The following is a 19,304-nucleotide window of genomic DNA, read 5'->3' on the forward strand; positions in this document are numbered from 1 at the left end:
AACAGTGGGATAAAGTGTGTTCGATTTTGCCATGAAGTGAAGCACTGTGCCAGGACACAGCCTCAGAGGAGAGGTTCAGATGATTTACTCATTACAGCTCCTGATTTTTTGTAAGATTTCAGGGGATTCAGGGTGTGAGTGGGCTTACATTGCACTGCAAAGCTAAGCTCAACAATTCTTAGCAAGTACACCAAACCCCTGAATTTTCGCTTTAAAATTTCACTGCAGAATTCACTTCTGCCAGTGTGTTAGGCTTAGGACATGCCCAGAAATATCAAGCATGGGTGAAACCTCAAATAATTCATTAGTGTGGATTAATCCAGCTTGAATTTCTACACAAGGCTTTCCCCATCTCAGTAGTTAAAAGAAAATGGCATGTTTACAGCCAAAGCAATAATTTATGTGTCCCTCCATACACAGATACATAGGATAAGGCTAGATTGAGTTCCTCTCCCTCCACCAAACCATCTGAGCACTTTTCTGTGTTAATTAGCTTGGCAGATGTAATGTCCATCACGAAATTCATGATGTCTCTGACCCTCTTCTATTTTATGGCTACCCCTGCCTGCCTAAGTGGAATTATGGCTGTAATCATGGATGTTTTGCTTGAACAAAGCCAGCATCCTAGGAGGTGGCTGTACAATACTGGTACGTGCTCGCTAGATGCTCCATATGGCTTGTAGCTGTCAGCATGCGAGCCTCAGACGGAAGCAGACTCCAGCTTCACGTTTCTAAGGGAAATCTCTGAGCAGCCCCTCCGGAGAGGCATTCCCTCTTCCCTGCTAAACCTCACGTGGAATGAAGAGACAGGCATGCCCGGCTCATGCATGAGGTAGGAATAATACTGCGCTCGGAGGCGACTCCAGCTCGAAACTCCTCCTCGCTGTGCAGCAGCCTACAGTGATAAATTGATGCTGCGGCAGATTTTTGTTTTTTTTTTTTTTCTGCAGCCTTAGCACAAAATGGTCAAATGATGTTCCACCGCAGAATTCAATTTCACAGTTCAGTTGGGTCCTTGATTACACTGCCAAATTCAGATTAATGTGCATTTAACTAACATGGATCAGGGACTCCTGGCCGGCGGCCAGCAGCAATAGTAGCAACCGTGAGCTGTGTAGAGTTTGCTGCTCTGTCCACCCCTGTGCTCCGCCACAGAAATTGATTGATTAAATGAACTCATTGCCATAATTATTTGTAATTGTGCTGCATCATGAGCCTGTGTCAAACCACCCCCCTGCCCTGAGATGCTCCGCACATCGGCAGGAGTCACATGTGTTGTATTGTAAATGGGGAGATGCTCTTTTCCAGGGGGAAAAATACGTATTTTGGTTTTGGATGGGGTTTTTAGTCTTACATCCTTTTTTATTCTCTTGGTTTTTAATTTGAAGAGAAGCAAACTATTACAGTTGTGAATGTGATGTATTCATTTTCTTTCAGTGTAAGAGGCTTAGAAAAGCTTGGAAAATAAAAAGGGAGAAAGGAACCTACAAATGAACAAGGCCTCCCATCAGGATAATTTCCTCTGCGATTGTCTCTGATTTCAGCTGAAAATTAGTGGTTTTGTGACACTGCAGTTAAGTAGCGTGTCACTGTGGAAAGTGTTTGAAGAAATGGTAAATCGAGTTAGGCTCCTCGTCATGCTCATATATGCAGTCACTCAAGCAGCAGCCAGTAGCAGGGCATGGCAGGAGATGACAGGGGGGTTCAGGGTACCAACATCTCTGAAAGAAGAGTTTGGGTCATCCCTGAATTGCTGGAGAAAAGCATAAGGAAAGAATCAGGACTGAGGGTCAAAATGCAGGAACTTTTATTTGAAAGGAAGGACACAAATTGATATCCCTGTCCCTTTAATGCTTGCTTTTGTTTGTTGCTATTTGGAGAACGCATGGAAGGTACATGTTCATACAGGACTGCCCCGTATCATACAACTTCTGGGGATAGCAAGAGGGTAGGTTTAGATTAAATATCAGGAAGAAGTTCTTCCCTGTGAGGGTGCTGAGGCGCTGGCACAGACTTTTCCCAGAGAAGCTGTGGCTGCCCCATCCCTGGCAGTGTTCAAGGCCAGGTTGGACACAGGGGCTTGGAGCAACCTGCTCTAGTGGAAGGTGTCCCTGCCCGTGGCAGGCGGTTGGAACTGGGTGAGCTTTAAGGTCCCTTCCAAACCAAGCCAGTCAGTGGTTCTATGAAATTGGAATTTGCCGAAGGGCTGCTGGTTATGAAAGGGATGAATTCTTGGATGAAATGGCCCAGGGAGCCTGCAGGGCACTGCAGATATGAAGCAAATACACTTCTTGGAGCGTATGCTTTCATTAAACAAAGATTTTTGTATCTGCAAACAGGTACCTCGACAGAAGAATGGACCTGAGATGCACCAAAGATCTTGAGGTTTTTCCCTGGCCTCATTTTAGTGCTGATGAGAACACAGCAGCCCAATGGTCTAAAAATCTTTTTTCAGATACAGGGCAGCAGTGTCATGTTGAGAACAGGTACATGCAGGAGTACATTGTGCCAGCACCACTGAGGACCTCCGAGGGTGCCAAAATCAAGCTGAGTGGATGGACGGCAAGCAGATGTCTGTTCACCCATGTTCACTTGTCTACTTTTGCATTGCAGGTGGATTATGATCGAGCGCAGCTTGTCGTTAGCCCAACGCTCTCTGGATCAGACACCTACCCCAGGGGCCCAGTAAAGCTACCTCAAAGTCAGAGCAAAGTCAGCTATTCAAGCAGCAGCTACCAGTACCCTCTGGTCTACCACAAAGCATCCCACTATCACCAGCCGCCTCTCCAGCCCAGCTCTCCCTATATTTCCACCGCCTCCTACCCCAGCTCCCCAAGTATCACGTCAAGTGCTTATCCTCCACCCAGCTGGGGATCCTCCTCAGACCAGCAGCCCTCCAGGGTGTCCCATGAACAGTTCAGAGCTGCCCTGCAGCTTGTGGTCAGCCCCGGCGACCCCCGGGAGTACTTGGACAACTTCATCAAGATCGGGGAGGGCTCCACGGGCATCGTCTGCATCGCCACTGAGAAGCACACGGGGAAGCAGGTCGCTGTGAAGAAGATGGATCTCAGGAAACAGCAGAGAAGGGAGCTGCTCTTCAATGAGGTACGTTGTTCTGGGTGCTGAGGTGGGGTTTGCAGGTTCAACAGGAGATGTGGGCCAAATGGCAACCTCAAGAGTCAAGTCGGTACCTTTCTAACAGAGGTGGTAAGTCTCACACACGTCTGTGCTGTATAAATACTGTATAACCAGACCAGTTTTAAATGAGCTACATCTCCTCCTGGCTTTAAACCATAATGCAGTGGGAAGTCACTGGAAACAGCTAAGAAATCTGTCAGCAGGTCCACACAGCTTATCAAGTGCACAGACATAGCCTGCTGCCCTTTCCTCACCTTGTGCTGATAGAGTTTATTCTTCCAAGCTGGAAGATCCAAACTAACCAGACTATTCAAGAAGTGTGTGCACTGTATTCTGGCATGTAGATGCTTTTTGCTTCCTCCCTCCTTCCTCTCCTAACCATTAGCAGTCCCTTTGCTTTCTTGATGGTTCCTAAGCAAAGAGCTGACAGTCCCTTTTTGTGGAACCATCTGTGTTAATTCCCACATCATCTTTCCTGGGTGATTGCAGCCAGTTCAGAGCCCCCAACAACTGCTTATGGAAGATTGTTTTCCCCATGTACATTATTTTAAATTTAAAACCACTGATTTTCAATGGCCATTTTTTCATCCAGTTTTTTGGCGCTGAGAGTTCCCTCTGCAAGTCAATTTCTCCTTTTTTATTTCTTACTCCCTGAAAGAAGCAGACGGTGTGTGTTCACTGCTCCCCTTTTGAGAATTCACCACTTGTGAACATGCTGATCAACACCAAAAACACTGCAGGTCTCCAGGGAAACCTCTTATGAGAACTGACCTTTTGATTCTGTCATTCATTTCCTGTATTTTAACTATAAGAGGATCTTCCCTCAGCACAGGACAGACTGGTTTCTTCAAAACCTTTCAAACCTTAACGATTTTTAATTAAAATACTGTTTTTTAACAAACTTCAGGCAGTTCTTCCCACAGTTCATAACTGTACTGGCTATTTTGGCTTGGCTTTGCCTCTGCTGGAAGACTGCACTGGATTGCCTTGAGGTAGCTCTAACCAAGCATCTCTTGAACGGTAACATCTTGAAGCAGGTCCTACATGCTGTGCAGGACCAAGCTGCTTCCCTGACACGCTCCAGTCACTCGTGTCATCTGAAATTTCTTTTCAGCAGTGCTGAAATTCCTCTGTCTATAATGAAGCCTTCCCTGGCTGGTGTTTTCTCTGCTGATCACCTTTCTGACACCCCTCAGGACATGTGGTCATGGTCACTGCCTTGGCTGGTCCTGATTCTGTACAGTCCCTTTTAGATGTGGGATTTGAGTCATCTTATGACTATATTACCAGCATTCTTTTAAAATTCTGTGCCATGTGCTGTTTGATACATGATGAAGACGACTTTGATGGGTTGAACAATTGATCAGGTAAAACATATCTGTTTTACTGAAAGCAACTGGCAATAAAAAAACGATGAAATAAACAGTCCTGTCCCTGCAGTCTGAAAAAAACCAACCCAATTATCTACCACTTACACTGTAGCAACTAAAGAGTCTTCCTCTTCCTAATGCATTTACGATGGCTGTTACTTTTATGTAAATATATTGATTTTGTTTATGCGTTGGCATAAGGATTAGGGAGGATGTGATTCATAGCAGCACCTTTACTAAGCACGAAGAGGAAAGTATAGTGAAAAAGAAGGTCAGAAAAGTGTCAGATCATGCTTGTAGCAATTCGCATACATTCTCTTTCTTCCTCACAGGTTGTAATCATGAGAGATTACCATCATGAGAACGTGGTTGACATGTACAACAGTTACCTTGTTGGCGATGAGCTGTGGGTTGTGATGGAGTTTCTGGAGGGCGGCGCTTTGACAGACATAGTGACTCACACGAGGTGGGTTGGGTAGGGTAAAGCCCGCAGCAGGAGCCAGGAAGGAGAGAGATCCTGTGGTTTCCTTCATGGATGCCTCCAGACTGTGCCCTCCAGACCTGACCTCCTGAGGGAAGCTGGGTACCTCCTGGCGCTATATATGTGTTTTCATACATATATTTATTGCTTTTGTATATACATACAAAATACATATATACAAACATAAAAATACATACAATCTACATGCTTGAAAAATGTATGTACATAAATACACATATGTATGTATGTGTATAGCTGTATATGCATGTGTGTGTGTATTTAGAATCATAGAATCAAAGAATGATTTGGGTTGGAAAGGAGTTTAAGATCATCTAGTTCCAACACCCCTCCTTCCACTAGACCAGATTGCTCTAAGCCACATCCAACCTGGTCTTGAACACTGCCAGGGATGGAGCATTCACAACTTCCTTGGGCAGCCTGTTCCAGTGCCTCACCACCCTCACAGTAAGGACCTTCTTCCTTATGTCTAACCTAAATCTCCTCTGTTTAAGTTTAAACCCATCACCCCTTGTCCTACCTCTACAGTCCCTGATGAAGAGTCCCTCCGCAGCACCCTTGTAGCCCCCTTCAGACACTGGAAGGCTGCTATGAGGTCGTCACACAGCCTTCTTCTTAGAGCAGCCTTCTTCTTACACATATATTATACACATCCTGTGGCATGCTCACTTTACCAACATAAATAAGCCAGTGCAGGTGAATTCCTGACAGTATCAGCATTTTTTAAATAGAAAGGAAAGAAATACCTGACAGGGCTCACTGGTAGATGGGGATTTGCTCACTCTTCAGGAGGTAATTTACCAGCAACACAACTTTTATCCATTATTATTTCCTAAAATGGCAAAAAAAATCTTCCTGTCCCAGTTTGGTGATCTGTATTGTTGGTTTTGCTGTCATAACTACGTCAGTTCTAAGAGTGATTTCTCACCATATTCATAACCCATGTAGCCACGCTGTCAGAAATGTTAACTGCAACCCAAGCCTAAAACATTATGGGAAAAGTATTTTTCTATCAGAATATTTGTGCTTATGGTAGAGCTCATTCCCATATTTCAGTTAATAGCATACCTGTAAAGAAGGTGATTTGCCAGCACAAAAGCTGTACTGTCTGGAACCGTTCTTCCTCTTCTGAGTGGAGACATTAGATTCTACAGCCCACTTCACATCTGCTCTTCACTCATCTTTTCCTGCTACGTAGGATAAAATGAGATGGGAAAGAGGAATTCTTTGTTTAATTTCTTCCTCTTGAATAAAGAATTTCCATACCAAACTAGTGGGAGAGTATTGTGGTGAGAGAGAAGAAAAGCAAGGAATAGTACATTAGAAAATCTGTCTTCTCTCATAGTTTAATGATGCCTTTAGATCCTACCAGAAGCAGAGTTGTAACATGGCGGTTTATTTTTTAGCGTTGCCTTAGCTGATGTGCCGAAATAAATCACAATATTACAAGTCATTTGTTAACTACTGCTCCCTGAAACATTCATAGCTCTATCTTAGATATTTGTGACAGGAGTTTAACCGCAAACAGATGTTCCCAGGACACCACTTCTTAAGAGCTGTCATCTCTTTTTTAACTCAAATACAGTCTTTCCTTCATCTTCTGGGATTTTTTTTTAACATTGCATGACTTTCCCTCAAAGATTTTGCTAAAATACTGCAAATGGCACATGAAGTTACAGCAGAAATCGCCACGTGTGTTTTTCTGCTGGAGACACCCAGCTGCACCAGGGGAAGTTTAGACTGGATATTAGGAACAATTCATCCCCAAAGGGTGCTCACACATTGGAACAGGCTGCCCAGGGCAGTGCTGGAGTGACTGTCCCTGCAAGTGTTCACACACTGTGTAGATGAGGCCCTCAGTACCATGGGTTAGTGGTGGCCTTGGCAGTGCTGGAGAATGGTTGGACTTGAAGATCTTTCTTAAAGGTCTTTTCTAACCTAGTTGATTCTATGATTCTATGATTCAGTGATGGGGCAATGGTACTGGGGTGCACAACCCATCCCAGCCATCACCATTGTGCTGTGGCAGACGGCTTCTTCCAGGATGGGCTTTTGCACCCATGCACAGAAATGAGGACTCTTGTTTATTCTTCTGCTGAAATACCCTGAATATTTTTATGGAAGGCATAAAAGCAAAGAAGTGCTCTCAAAGAGCTGCACCCAGGGCCTGATGTTTTGCCTGCATGATTAAGAGTGTTTTTTCTCATATTTATTCTATGCCTGTTCCCATCCCAGTAGTGATTTGCCCTCCTTGGCAAGCAGGGAGTTTACTGTAAATAAGGCATTTCCATTATTTCCCTGAGGAAGCAGGATCACTGTAACAGGCCGCATCATGCAGTATTCTGTGCTTTTCTAGTGCTGCAGGGAGACTAACCCACACCTTGTTGCAGTTGTTCCTCACCCCTCATCTCCCCTTTCTGGAGAGAAACGCGGCCAGAGGATCACCCCACAGAGCCATTGCCTAAAAGATCCCGTCTGGCTGTACACTGGTGTGAAGGGGCACTTGTGCCTCTTCTCTCCAGCTCCCCTTTCCTGCTGTCTTCTTTAACACTCAGCTCATTTTTCCACTTTGCCATTTCAGGATGAACGAGGAGCAGATAGCCACAGTCTGCCTGTCTGTCCTGAGAGCCCTGTCCTACCTGCACAACCAAGGCGTCATCCACCGCGACATCAAAAGCGACTCCATCCTTCTCACAAGTGATGGGAGGGTGAGTGCCCGAAGTTTCCCCTGCCATCTCTTGAGGCTGGCATGAAAATAGTTGTGCATGTTCAGCCAGGTGTGTGGAACCAAGGGGTATGACCTGTGAGTAACTTCTTAGAGAGCTGAATCAGAAATACACAGGCCTGGCCTGGCTGGTGATGGCCTTCCACACTGTATGCAGAGTGCCTGGGGGAGATCAGAGCCATCAAAAGGCAGTGGCAGAAGAAACTGATGGTTGGGTGGCAGGAGACCTTCTTTTATGCTGCACCACTCCTCCTCTGATGCCTCTCTAAAGTATTTTCTGTTCACTACATTTAGCGATTCTTTAGTTAGCAAGCTTCTATACATTTGCTCTGTTTTCCCAACCTAGTTAGGAGGCTAACATCAATCTATATGAATAGGAAATAAGCTGCATTACTGCTGAAACACTCCCCTAATGGTGAGATTAGCTTTTACCGTATACCACACATACAAGGTTCTTGGTAATACCTGTGCCATGCTTCCGTTTCCTTGGATGGGATGCTGCTGTCAGCAAATTGGTTTTCCTTTGTGGTGTTAATAAGTGGGAAGAGAGGGAGACAAAATGCTGCATGTGACCTGCTCAGTAAGCAAAATGAAGTTTGCACACAAGAAAGATACAGTGCTTCAGCAGTGTTTGGTCCCAAAGAAATTATAATTTCCTTACAAAGAGAAAGGTGGGTTTGGGCAGTGGTATTGCTGGGAGTACACAGACGTAAAACTCGGGGCACCCAAAGGCGCAGGTGGAGGGAAGCAAATCACTCTTAAATGGACCACCCTAATTTCTGCTGGAGTTAGGCAGTACTTTTCATCTCACCTTGTGGCTCCGCTGGGATAATTTGGGTTCAAACTAGTGCACTCATGGCCACTGAGTCCTACAAGCAGGGCTTTCAGGGTTGCTCCACTGGCCTTACACACCTCTGTAAAGCAAGGCTTAGTGGGTTCAACTGAGCCCAAGAGCTCACAGTCAGTCTGGAACCAAATCTAGACCTTCTCCTTCATCAGGTAAAGCTCGTGGCTTCCAGGCCTGGTCTGATTCCCTGTCAAAGCCTTGTCTATATAATTTGATTCCCACTTCACCAAGGGAGAGGGATTTTCTTCCTGCTAATCCTGTTGGGGGAAGAAAACTCCAGTGTGTAGGAGTTGTTCAGTTGCGATTTCAATCCGTGTTGCTGAATTAGCATCTGATCTGCTCTTGGGATCTGCATACAGTGCCTCATTACCCTCATTACTCCAGTACTTATTATCTGCATTGCAGATTTCTTCATGGCTGTGTGGTGCAATTACCTTTTTTTAGAAAATCCTCTTCTTTTATGTACTCGAATGAGCAATAGATATGCAAAACCTCTTGTGCTCCTACAAAAGCAGATTAGGCTCTGCTTCCAAAATATGCATTATTTTTCCCATTCTTCATCCTGTAAACTGAGAAATACATTTAGCACGGAGAGCTTGGCTATTACTGGCTTTGTTTTAGAAATACCAACAATCATAATTCTGATAAAAATAATACCCTTAGCTTTATAGAAGTAATGTCTGTACTGAATCTAAAAGAAAACAAATCAGTGCTGATAATGAAATGCTGGTCTACACAACACAAGGATTTATGCAATCCCACTTGTCCTGGGGCTATTTGGGCTCACAGCATATCCTCAGGCATCAATTACCTGGCTTATGGACCTTGGGCAAGAGTCACTGTTGTACAGCTGGGGGTGCTGGGGGGTAGGCTAATGGCCACGAAAACCCTTATGAAAGCATCTAGGCTCCCAAATAAATACTTGGGGTGAAAACCCACAATACTTCAGCCTTAAGGAACCAGCTGTTTCTGGAAGGGGGTGATGCCACTGGCACTCAGCTTGTTTGGGTTGGGGTTGGAGGAGGTTTCACCTTGGTGTTGTGCAGCCACAGGGAGGGGGAGGTGATAATTTTCCATACTTTTTGTTGTAAGAAAAAAAAAGCTGGCATAAAAGTGTGAGCAGGCACATGATGCAGCAGGAGCTGCTCTCCGGAGTGCTCCTGTATCCCATTATTGCTATTTCAGGTCACTGCCACAGCTACTCAAGGACAGAACCGTCTTTAATTCCCACATTCCCAAGCAAAGGGAGCAGGTGCCCTTATCTCCTACAACCATTTCGGAAGAGTCTTGTACCCTTCCCTGCCCTCCCCAAATTAGCTCCCCTGCTCCATACAGAAGACAGTTTCTCTTGTGATAGTGCACAGTGTGAGGTCCTGGTCTTGAAAACACATTGGCAGGGGCATTGCTTTCTGTGAGTGGTAGATCTTGCTCTTTGTGGTAAAAGAAAATGGGGTGAACACCACTTGTGTCATCTGTTCTCTGGCAAAGTCACGGATCATACACCTGATGTGAAAAATAGGAGTGATGTGTATCGCTTGAAATACGTATATTATTGTATATAGTATACATACCTAGACTACACAAATTATATATATATATATATATATGCAATAATAGATTCATTATGAAACACTGTGACTTCAGAATTTTTTGCTTTCCTTCTGTTTTTTAAATATTATAAGCCATTTATCACCTCCGCATCTTCTGCTGGTGGAGAGGCAATGAGCTATGACAGGCGATCTTAGCAACGAGGTGCCCTCTCTTACTTCTTTGCTTGGCCTTCATTTGAATGAGCTGCGTGTTCCCTGGGCTCTCTTGCCATCTCCAGCCACACTTCCAGAGCCATGCTGCTGTCCTGTCGCAGGGAAACGTGGCAGCTCCACCCCTGTCCCCCCAGCTGCAGCCGGAGATGTGTCTCTCAGGATTTGCCTTGTTATTCAAAAGGGGCTTTTTCTCTTTCTTTACTTTCCAGATAAAATTGTCTGACTTCGGGTTCTGTGCCCAAGTGTCAAAGGAGGTCCCCAGGAGGAAGTCACTGGTCGGGACACCGTACTGGATGGCGCCGGAGGTGATATCCCGCCTGCCCTACGGCACTGAGGTGAGCACAGCACGGACTCAGAGAAGTTGTTTTCCCTCCACATGGTGCCTTAGCCAACCCCACCGAGCATGATAGAGCATTTCAACTGCATTTATACAGCTATTCTCAACAGCAGCAATAATGTTTGCCCCAGAGTGCCACAACAGCTTTGTTTTAAAGTATTTCTTCAAGACCAAGTTGTTCAGTAACGACTCCATTTAGTGCACTAAACAATGTAGTGCCTTTACAGATCTCAGCTTCGGGTGCTGTATTAAAGGAAACTAACATCATTTTCACATCATCAAAGACCCTTTGATGATCTTTAGTATTAAGCTGGAGCTGCAGTTACGGGTGTCTACACCTGCATGTGCCAAACCCACAGGCAAATCACATGCCTGTACCACACAGGCAGGTCACATCACAGACCTGCAGGCAGAGATCCATTCTGCTTTTACCCAGCTACAGCCTGAGGGGTGCCGGCAAAGGCATGGGCTTCCTGTAGGATCCCAAATACAGGAGCCAGCTGACTGGATTGGATCGCCACCCTCTGTTGCAACATTACATCGGCTCATTCCTTGCAGTCATTGCTCTCATTAGTTGAGAGACAGAGGAGAGGAAAAGCCTATCTGTGGGAACTATTTTAAGCACTGCCAAATGGTCTGACAAAGGCGATTCACACATTTGTATTGGAGCCCTGCAGGTGATAGCAGCGAGGTGGGGACCCGGCAGCTCTGCAGTGCCGTACCCCATCCCCTTAGGAAGCTCTGAGTCACAGCACTCGTGCGCTGCCAGCCTGGGAAGAGCAATCCCCAGTCCTGTGCTCAGCCGTGACAGTGACTCACAGCTCCCAGCCAGAGGCACAGCTGCGTTTGTGCGTGCTGAGGGGAGTCATCTTCTGCTTGGTCGTGCCTGTAGTAACAGCTGCAGAGACCAAACCTGCCAGACAAACACGGAGATATATTTACACACAGACACATGTACATACACACACATATATATACACATACACACATAGAGAGGGAAGTGAGCCAAGGTCTGAGACGGGAGACACCTCTTACCCAGGACGTGTGGTGTTGTAGAAGACATTTCAGGGATAATAACAGCTATTATTAGCCCATTAATAGCACTGAAGGGATTAGGAAGTGGCTGAATTTATGGTTACATTAGGTTTCCCACCAAAAGGGAAAGGAAAAAAAAAATGATAAGAGCATTTAAGCTGAAGGATGATGTTGGCAAAAGAGCAAAAGCTGCATGAACTGGCCTTGGTGCTATTTGGGCTGGCAAATGACAGGAATTAGAGTCATCAGAGGATTGGGATTCTGGAGCAGGACCAAGACAAAGGAAAAGATGTGGGACTTTTTTAAGCTGGAGCTGAATCCCTTTCCAGAGGGATTTCATAAGGAGTTACCTGTGCTGCCTGGCACCGGGTCTGGCTCTATGAAGTACTTGCACTTGCCTTGGGATCTCAAATGCTTTTGTCTTTAGGATGCAGGGGACACGGGGTCACTGATACCACAGCAGCTGAACCATTCTTTGCTCACCCACTAGCTGCACCTTTCTGCAGAGCCACCCTGGGGTACGTACTCAGTGGGTGCAAACCAGTGCAGCTGGGATGCAGCACAGGAGGGTGCAGGCAGCCTCTCAAACAAGTGTGCCATAGCAGTGCTTCCAGTGGGCATCACCTAAATCAGCTGCAATATTCAGGTTTCTAATTTATTTCTTCAGTTCATTTACTGCTCAGAAGAGAAAAACTGGTGTCAGCTGGTTTAAAAAGGCAAGATTTATGGTGATGGCTCACCAGGCTGTTGGCTTAGACTGGACACAGCAGGTAGGACAGTATGGGCCAGCTCAGAGGGTTGCATGACTCCAGCGTGGAGCCTGTAGCCCCATCTGTGCACTGCCAGTGGTGTTCAGGGATGGACGGTGTGTTGCAGGTGGATATCTGGTCCCTGGGCATCATGGTGATAGAGATGATAGATGGTGAACCTCCCTACTTCAACGAGCCGCCGCTGCAGGCCATGCGCCGGATCCGGGACAACTTACCACCGCGGGTGAAGGACATGCACAAGGTCAGACTTCCCATAGGTGATGAGGTTTAGTAAAACCACAGCTAGACACTGCATGCCCAAGGGGTAAATTGTACTTGTAAGGTACCACCTTGAGCAGTGGGTCCTATATAGGACTCATGGGGAGGATGCAAGGCAAAAGCCATCAACAAATCGTGGCCTTCTGTGCCCAGCTCTGGCTTTGCTTTTGCAGTGAGGGACAGTGAAGAGAGCTGGCAGAGCCTCGTGTCCCAGCACTTCCCACCCTGCCCGAGGAGCAGAGCAAGTCAGGACATCAGCCTTACTGCAGATGGGTTGGTACATCCATGCCCAGTGCCAGAGCCTTTGGGTACCTCCCATTTTGGGTATGCTGCTAAAGTCAGACCTGAGCCCTTCAGTGAGTGTTAATGCTTTTCTCATGCAAAGCTGTTCTGCACCCCACTGATGCCCCAATACCACATTAACAGCACATAGAAGACTTACTTATGGCCCTTCAGCTCAGTCCATCTGTTCCCATAGGAAATTTCAGGGTGTCCCTTGTCTTCCCACAAGACCCAGCATAGGCTGGACACAGGTGTCTTGACCTACCCTAACTCCAGTGTGATGTTGCAGGTCTCCTCGGTCCTCCGGGGCTTCTTGGACTCGATGCTGGTGCGGGAGCCCTCGCAAAGAGCCACAGCACAGGAACTGTTGAGACACCCCTTTCTCAAACTGGCTGGGCCCCCTTCTTGCATCGTGCCCCTCATGAGGCAGCACCGGCATCGCTGAAGTGGCGACTTTCCGGGAGGAGCTCGGTGTCTGGATATCGGCCGTGCAGGAATTCCAGCCAGCAGGAACTGCAGGCAGGGACCAGCGAAACCTTGTGGAGGAAAACCTGCCCCACAGAACCAACGTGGTGTATAAACCCCAGGAGGCGCTCCCTGGGGCTGCGAGGGACCGGGGTGGCCACGGTCCACTGCGCATCGCTCCCCAGCGCTGTTGTCTTCTCGGCCATCCAGGCTGAAGGCACCAAATAAGGTTGGAAAGGTAATTGGTTGGGAATAGCACAACCAGAGTGAAACACCTGAGTTTTATTGCAGGCTACGGCACTTCTGTTTCAGAAGAACACTTTTCTGACACAAAAAAAAAAAAGCACTTTTTCTCTCGGTCATGGCAGCGCAATGTATTTTGCAATGAATTTGTAACTTTCTGTACAGTACATTTTGATAATTTGCAGTACTTTGTCACGTACCGTTGTGTTAGTTGAAGTAATAAGTGTAACTTAGCAAGAATTTGACAAGTTTCCTACTTTTATAACCCTTTTGAAAACAGGAACAAAGAAATCCCAAACCCCACCTTTAGGTAGTTGGAAGGTTTTGCAGAGTCTCCATTGGGGTGAGGCAAGCGCTCATCCCACCGTTGAGGAGCCGGTGGTCACTGATGCTTGTGGGAGCACTGGTTGGGTGGCTTTGGGCACTACCAGTGCTGCTGCTGCATGTCAGCCATCGTTGGGGTCTCCCTCCCTGTTTTCCAGTGGTGGGAGCCCACACAGCCGATGGACCTTTGCTCCAGGGTGATGTCCTGGTGCCGCGGCGGTTCCTTCATTATACACCACCGCAAAGCCAGTTTTGTTATCACATACTCTCCATTACTTCTGTCACACTCTGGAAGTGGGGAGGGATGGCAGGAGCCCACCCTCCATCCTCCAGAGCTCCGACAGCCCCTTGTGATGCGTGACGAGACGTTTGCCATATAGAAGAAGTCGTGCTGCTGTCTAGACCTTTTTGAATGTTGATGCAACAGTTGACTACTGCGGTACAATTTTGTGTTCTTTGTTGGATGACTTTGCATGTTAACTGTTAGGCCTAAATAGATTTGCCTTTAAAATTTTTAGAAGTGCTTCATAATTATTTCAATGATAAATGAATTTTATTTATTAATGATTAGTTCTTTTTAATTATGTATAACGCAAAAGCCATGTTTTGCAAGGGTTTTGGTTTTTCTTTTCCTTACTGACCTCATTTTGCAGTATCATTAAGAACCACGAAGCCAATCTTGTGGAAACACAGCTAGTTTCTTTCTCATTATGGAATTTCATAGTGAATAAATTAATTGTTATTTATTGTAGTAAATTATAACCAAACAGCTGAACCTGGCAGGAGCTGGTTCTTAAAGACAAAAGAGTTGCCAATAGTTAAGAAGCTCCTTTAGTACTGCCCTTAAAAAGGTAAAGAGTATTTGAGGGGAGAGAAATGATTACGAATAAAAAGAGGAGAAGGGATGAATGTGAGCTGGAACATGGAACCAATGTTCTTACATCTGTGTCTTACTCCTCGCTGCTTTCTCTTCTTAACCCTGTTTGCACATTGTAAGAAGACACTAAAGAAACCGTGTTTGGCTCCTGCTGCCCCGCGCCCGGCACCCACCACAAAGCAGCACCCACCAGGCACCCACCACGCTCCGGGTGCTTCTGTTTTGTAGTCTTGACAACTCAGGAAAACAGGCTGCACCAGGAAAGGCAATGACATGCTGAACTAGAGCCACTGACGTCAACTTTTTTAACCATCTTTGAATAAAAAAAGGGGTTGGTGGGGGGTTTTCTTCAATATTCAGCACATTTTAGGCTGTGCAAGTGAAGAATTTTCTGCAACTTTCTTATCATTAGATACTTTAAACAGTGTTCATTGAGTTTACTGAAAGTTTTGTCGATTTCAAAGGGGTTTTTTTGTGAACACCAACAAGTGGTGAGACAAATGCACATGCAAGTTCAATAAATTAATTAATAAATGCTTTCATTTTCAGTGTGGTTTTTTCCCCCCAAGGCTGGTTTCTGCTTTCTCAATTTGACTGAGTCACACAGTATTGGACCAAGTAAGTAAGAAGAAACCAAGAGGGTTTGTGTTTGTATGTGCAATATACACACATATATATAAATGTCTATATAGTGACTTAGAGAGATGCCACGTCCTCACTCCTGAGTGGGGAGTTGATGGGAAAGTCCAGCCTCAGTGTTGGTCACTGGGGCTGAGCTCCAGAACCATGAGGGCTCAGGGTTGGGAAAGCCGCTGGTTCCGAAACAGAACCTGTGCCCATCCACCGGCGATGGGAAGCTGATGGTCAGGAGTCAGGGGCTCGCCGGGTGTGAGAATATGGGTTTGTTTGTAGTTCATGATTGTATGTATGAGCTTAAGATGTTTGAGAGTGAAATGATGCCATCCAGCTATTGTTTTCCAAATTAAGAAGGCAGGAATAAGACCTTGAAACTAGTGTCAATAACTTTTTCTTCTAGTTGATGGCACACTCACTGTATATAGAATCAGAGAATGGTTTGGGTTAGAAAGGGCCTTAAGGTCATCTAATTCCAACCCCCTGTAGCGATAGGACAAGGGGTCATGGGTTTAAACTTGAACAGGGGAAGTTCAGGTTAGATATAAGGAAGAAGTTCTTTACTGTGAGGGTGCTGAGGCACTGGAACAGGTTGCCCAAAGAAGTAAATGCCCCATCCCTGGCAGTGTTCAAGGCCAGGCTGGACAGAGTCTTGGGAGACATGGTCAAGTGTGAGGTGTCCCTGCCCATGGCAGGGGGGTTGGAACTGGATCATCTTAAGGTCCTTTCCAACCCAAACCATTCTGTGATTCTATAAAAGAGAAGCAGCAATTTGAACCCAAGATAACATGCTGCAGCCCTTCAAGAGCCCCGAACCACACACACAGACATACACACACTCTTACATTACAAAAATGTACAACTTCTCCTCTACACATTAAAAAAAGTCCTTTCATGGCTCAACACGATGCCAGCACTTGCAAAACAGCCCAGCGTCCCATTGTGGTCAGTCATATAGTAGGACAACTTCAAGATGTAACTAATACACCTATACAGCTCTGCACATGACATACTCCAGAAAGACCAAACCTGCTGAACATTTTGCACCTTTCCTTCCATGCCTCCTTAAATAATCCCCATTTTTTTTGCCTCACCATTCAGCTCTCATGCCAACTGAACCCATTCCTCCCAGTCTCCCCCACAGCATCAGGCAGCTAATGAGTCTACAATGTTATTTACTCTAGTGAGCATCTTCAAGTCTTATAAATGAGGTTTTGTATTACTTTTGGCTGCTGACATCAGTAAACATTTCAAAATGCATTAGTTATCACTTAGAAAAAACCCAACCAGAAGTACTCAACTTTGGCTGTTTCACCCACAGCACTTCAAATAAAGCCGAGAATAGCCACGGCCTGTTCCCTTGGGCTACACATCTACCTGAGCTGTGTTCTGCACCCTCTCTCAGATTTGTTCTTTGGATAACCTCTGTAGGATCGTCCCAGGTCTTGTCCATGGCTCTCGAGTCCTTATCCTGGTCCTTGTGGTGTCCACACTGCAGAAGCTGATCTCCAATCACTGTCACCTTGGGGGCTGCAAACCTGACCCTTGTTGGGTGTCTCAGCAAGAAAACACACTCTTTAGTTGGAGTTTTTTTTAGATACCAGATGTTGGGAGAACCCACTCACCCAGAAGATACGTTCATCTGCCACACTGGCTGAGGCCGAGCCCCACGTGTGGCCAGTCACTCTAATGCCTTTATTCCCACCTGTCACTAAGGAATGATGCCTTTTCCTAAGGTCACCAATTGGAACAATATCCATATTATAGTAGCAGAGGCCGAGGCATTGGCGATGCAACTCCCCTCCTCAGCAATACATCAATACATAATTCAAGTTCTAACCGTAAGTAGTTTGTAACTCATTAACAGCTGCTTTAGTAAGTGCTTAATTATTACAGGCCCTTACAGGGCTCAGTAGGGTGATGATAAGTTTCTTATAGTTATCCACCTTCTATTGGTGTGTTCATAAACATCTGTAAAGCAAAGTGTTCAAGCCTGCAGCTAGCTCATAGTGTGTCATCGATGAATAGAAGGTAAATACAAAATGAGAATGAAATGAAATGCTGCCATCCTTAAGCTGCTGCTGTAGTTTGGCGGGCAGGAGGGAAGTTGGATGGGGACTTAACCTCTCTCCCAAATAATTTTTCACAAGTAGGCTTGGAAAGCTTAAATTGATGGAAAATTCAGCTCAAATTCACTAAATAGTTGTTAGCAAAAGGATGGAGCGTTAGAACATTCAAAGGGGTTTCTTTCAACATCTTGAATAACTTTAAACACAATACATCAGTCTGGGGCTCAATGCAAACCGACATTGAGCTGAAATCATTGTTTATTTCCTTTCTTCCCCACAGAAGAAGAGAGGAAAAACATTTCAGTCCAACTTTCTATCTTAATTCAGAAAACCAAGAAATTAATTGCTGTATTCACACAACTCTGTTCTCAACAGCTCTGTAAAGCTTCTGCTAAAGGCAAGTGAAAGGGCAGAATTTTGTCACATCACCCATTTGAAGGTTCAATATCCAAGTGAATACGTGACTAACCCAAGTTTTGTAAGGGGAAAATAAAAATAAAATAAGAGGGATAAGTGCTGATGAATGTGAAAAGACAAGGAGAGGGAGAAGTCCTAACGGGCTCTCCTAGAGAAACAGATGGGACAGTGGAAAACCGGGAATGTATTCCTTGTTTCCAGCCACAAAATCCTTCTCTTCCCCTGTTTTTCCCAGGCCATGTCCCAACTCTTTTATACCTCTAATTATACCCAACTGAACCAGAAGTTGCTCCTACTGATACCAATTGAATTAGTCTGCAAAGTGAACCATAAATCAGCATTTTTTCCATCTCAGATACGTGTAGATGTTTGAGAGCACCTCCCTGTTACACCAGACGGGTCTTGCTCTCTTTCTGCAAACAGGAAAGCCACGACATGACCTACAAGGGGCTAAAACTCACTGGAAGCTCACTGGGAGGAACCCAGCTGGGTGGGATATCTCTGGTTTGGTGCAGTTTCCATCCCCATCCCGCCAGGGTGTCCTGCCCCACCACTGCCGACCTGCACCACCACCTCATAGAATCATAGAATAGTTTGGGTTGGAAAAGACCTTAAGATCATCTAGTTCCAACCCCCTGCCATGGGCAGGGACACCTCGCACTAGACCATGTCGCCCAAGGCTCTGTCCAACCTGGCCTTGAACACTGCCAGGGATGGAGCATTCACAACTTCCTTGGGCAACCCATTCCCCACGGTTCACTCCTGCAGCTGCCTTGCCAACACGTGCTCTGTAGAGCACAAATGACCGTGGACAATTCGGCATCTGCACATCAGCTGTTTGCTTCCTTTTTGATGTTATTCTGGGGGGGGATGTCAAATACAGGAGCAGATGTTCCATGCTGATGGGAGCTGGCTGGGAAAGCCTTTCAGGCTGCAGGGCAAGCAACGGCAAGGCAGGACAAAGCTGATAACTATGACCCCTTCTCTATTAAGGATGAACCTTTAATCCTTTTAGTCACCCTCCGGCTACCAATGGCTTCTTCTGGTTGCCTCTAAAATAACCTTTTCTTCTTCATGCTTTTTAAATAATAACCAGCTCATTGTGGGCAGTGGCACTTGGTCAGCCAAGTTGACTGGAGTTTTAAAAGGGCAAAGCCACGAACATCATTACCACCATAATTTTGCTTTTTACATCCAAATGAGAAAACAAAAAGCCTGAGCATAACATAGAGAGGAGACCAGGGATAAGACA

General features: G+C 45.7%; 1 protein-coding gene across 4 annotated transcripts in view; it reads left to right on the forward strand.

Moving 5' to 3' along the window:
- Positions 1-15,475, forward strand: part of PAK5 (p21 (RAC1) activated kinase 5) — a 178,017-nt gene extending 162,542 nt beyond the window's left edge. For all 4 annotated transcript variants that reach the window (XM_030490255.1, XM_030490257.1, XM_030490254.1 and 1 more), the window contains 6 exons: positions 2,614-3,105; positions 4,841-4,974; positions 7,589-7,715; positions 10,552-10,677; positions 12,591-12,725; positions 13,314-15,475. In XM_030490255.1, coding sequence (XP_030346115.1) covers positions 2,614-3,105; positions 4,841-4,974; positions 7,589-7,715; positions 10,552-10,677; positions 12,591-12,725; positions 13,314-13,469 — 1,170 coding nt within the window. In that variant the 3' untranslated portion in view covers positions 13,470-15,475. The remainder of the gene's footprint in view (positions 1-2,613; positions 3,106-4,840; positions 4,975-7,588; positions 7,716-10,551; positions 10,678-12,590; positions 12,726-13,313) is intronic.
- Positions 15,476-19,304: the final 3,829 nt, after the last annotated feature.

The sequence above is a fragment of the Strigops habroptila genome, chromosome 6 (genome assembly GCF_004027225.2).
Source record: "Strigops habroptila isolate Jane chromosome 6, bStrHab1.2.pri, whole genome shotgun sequence".
NCBI lineage: Eukaryota > Metazoa > Chordata > Aves > Psittaciformes > Psittacidae > Strigops > Strigops habroptila.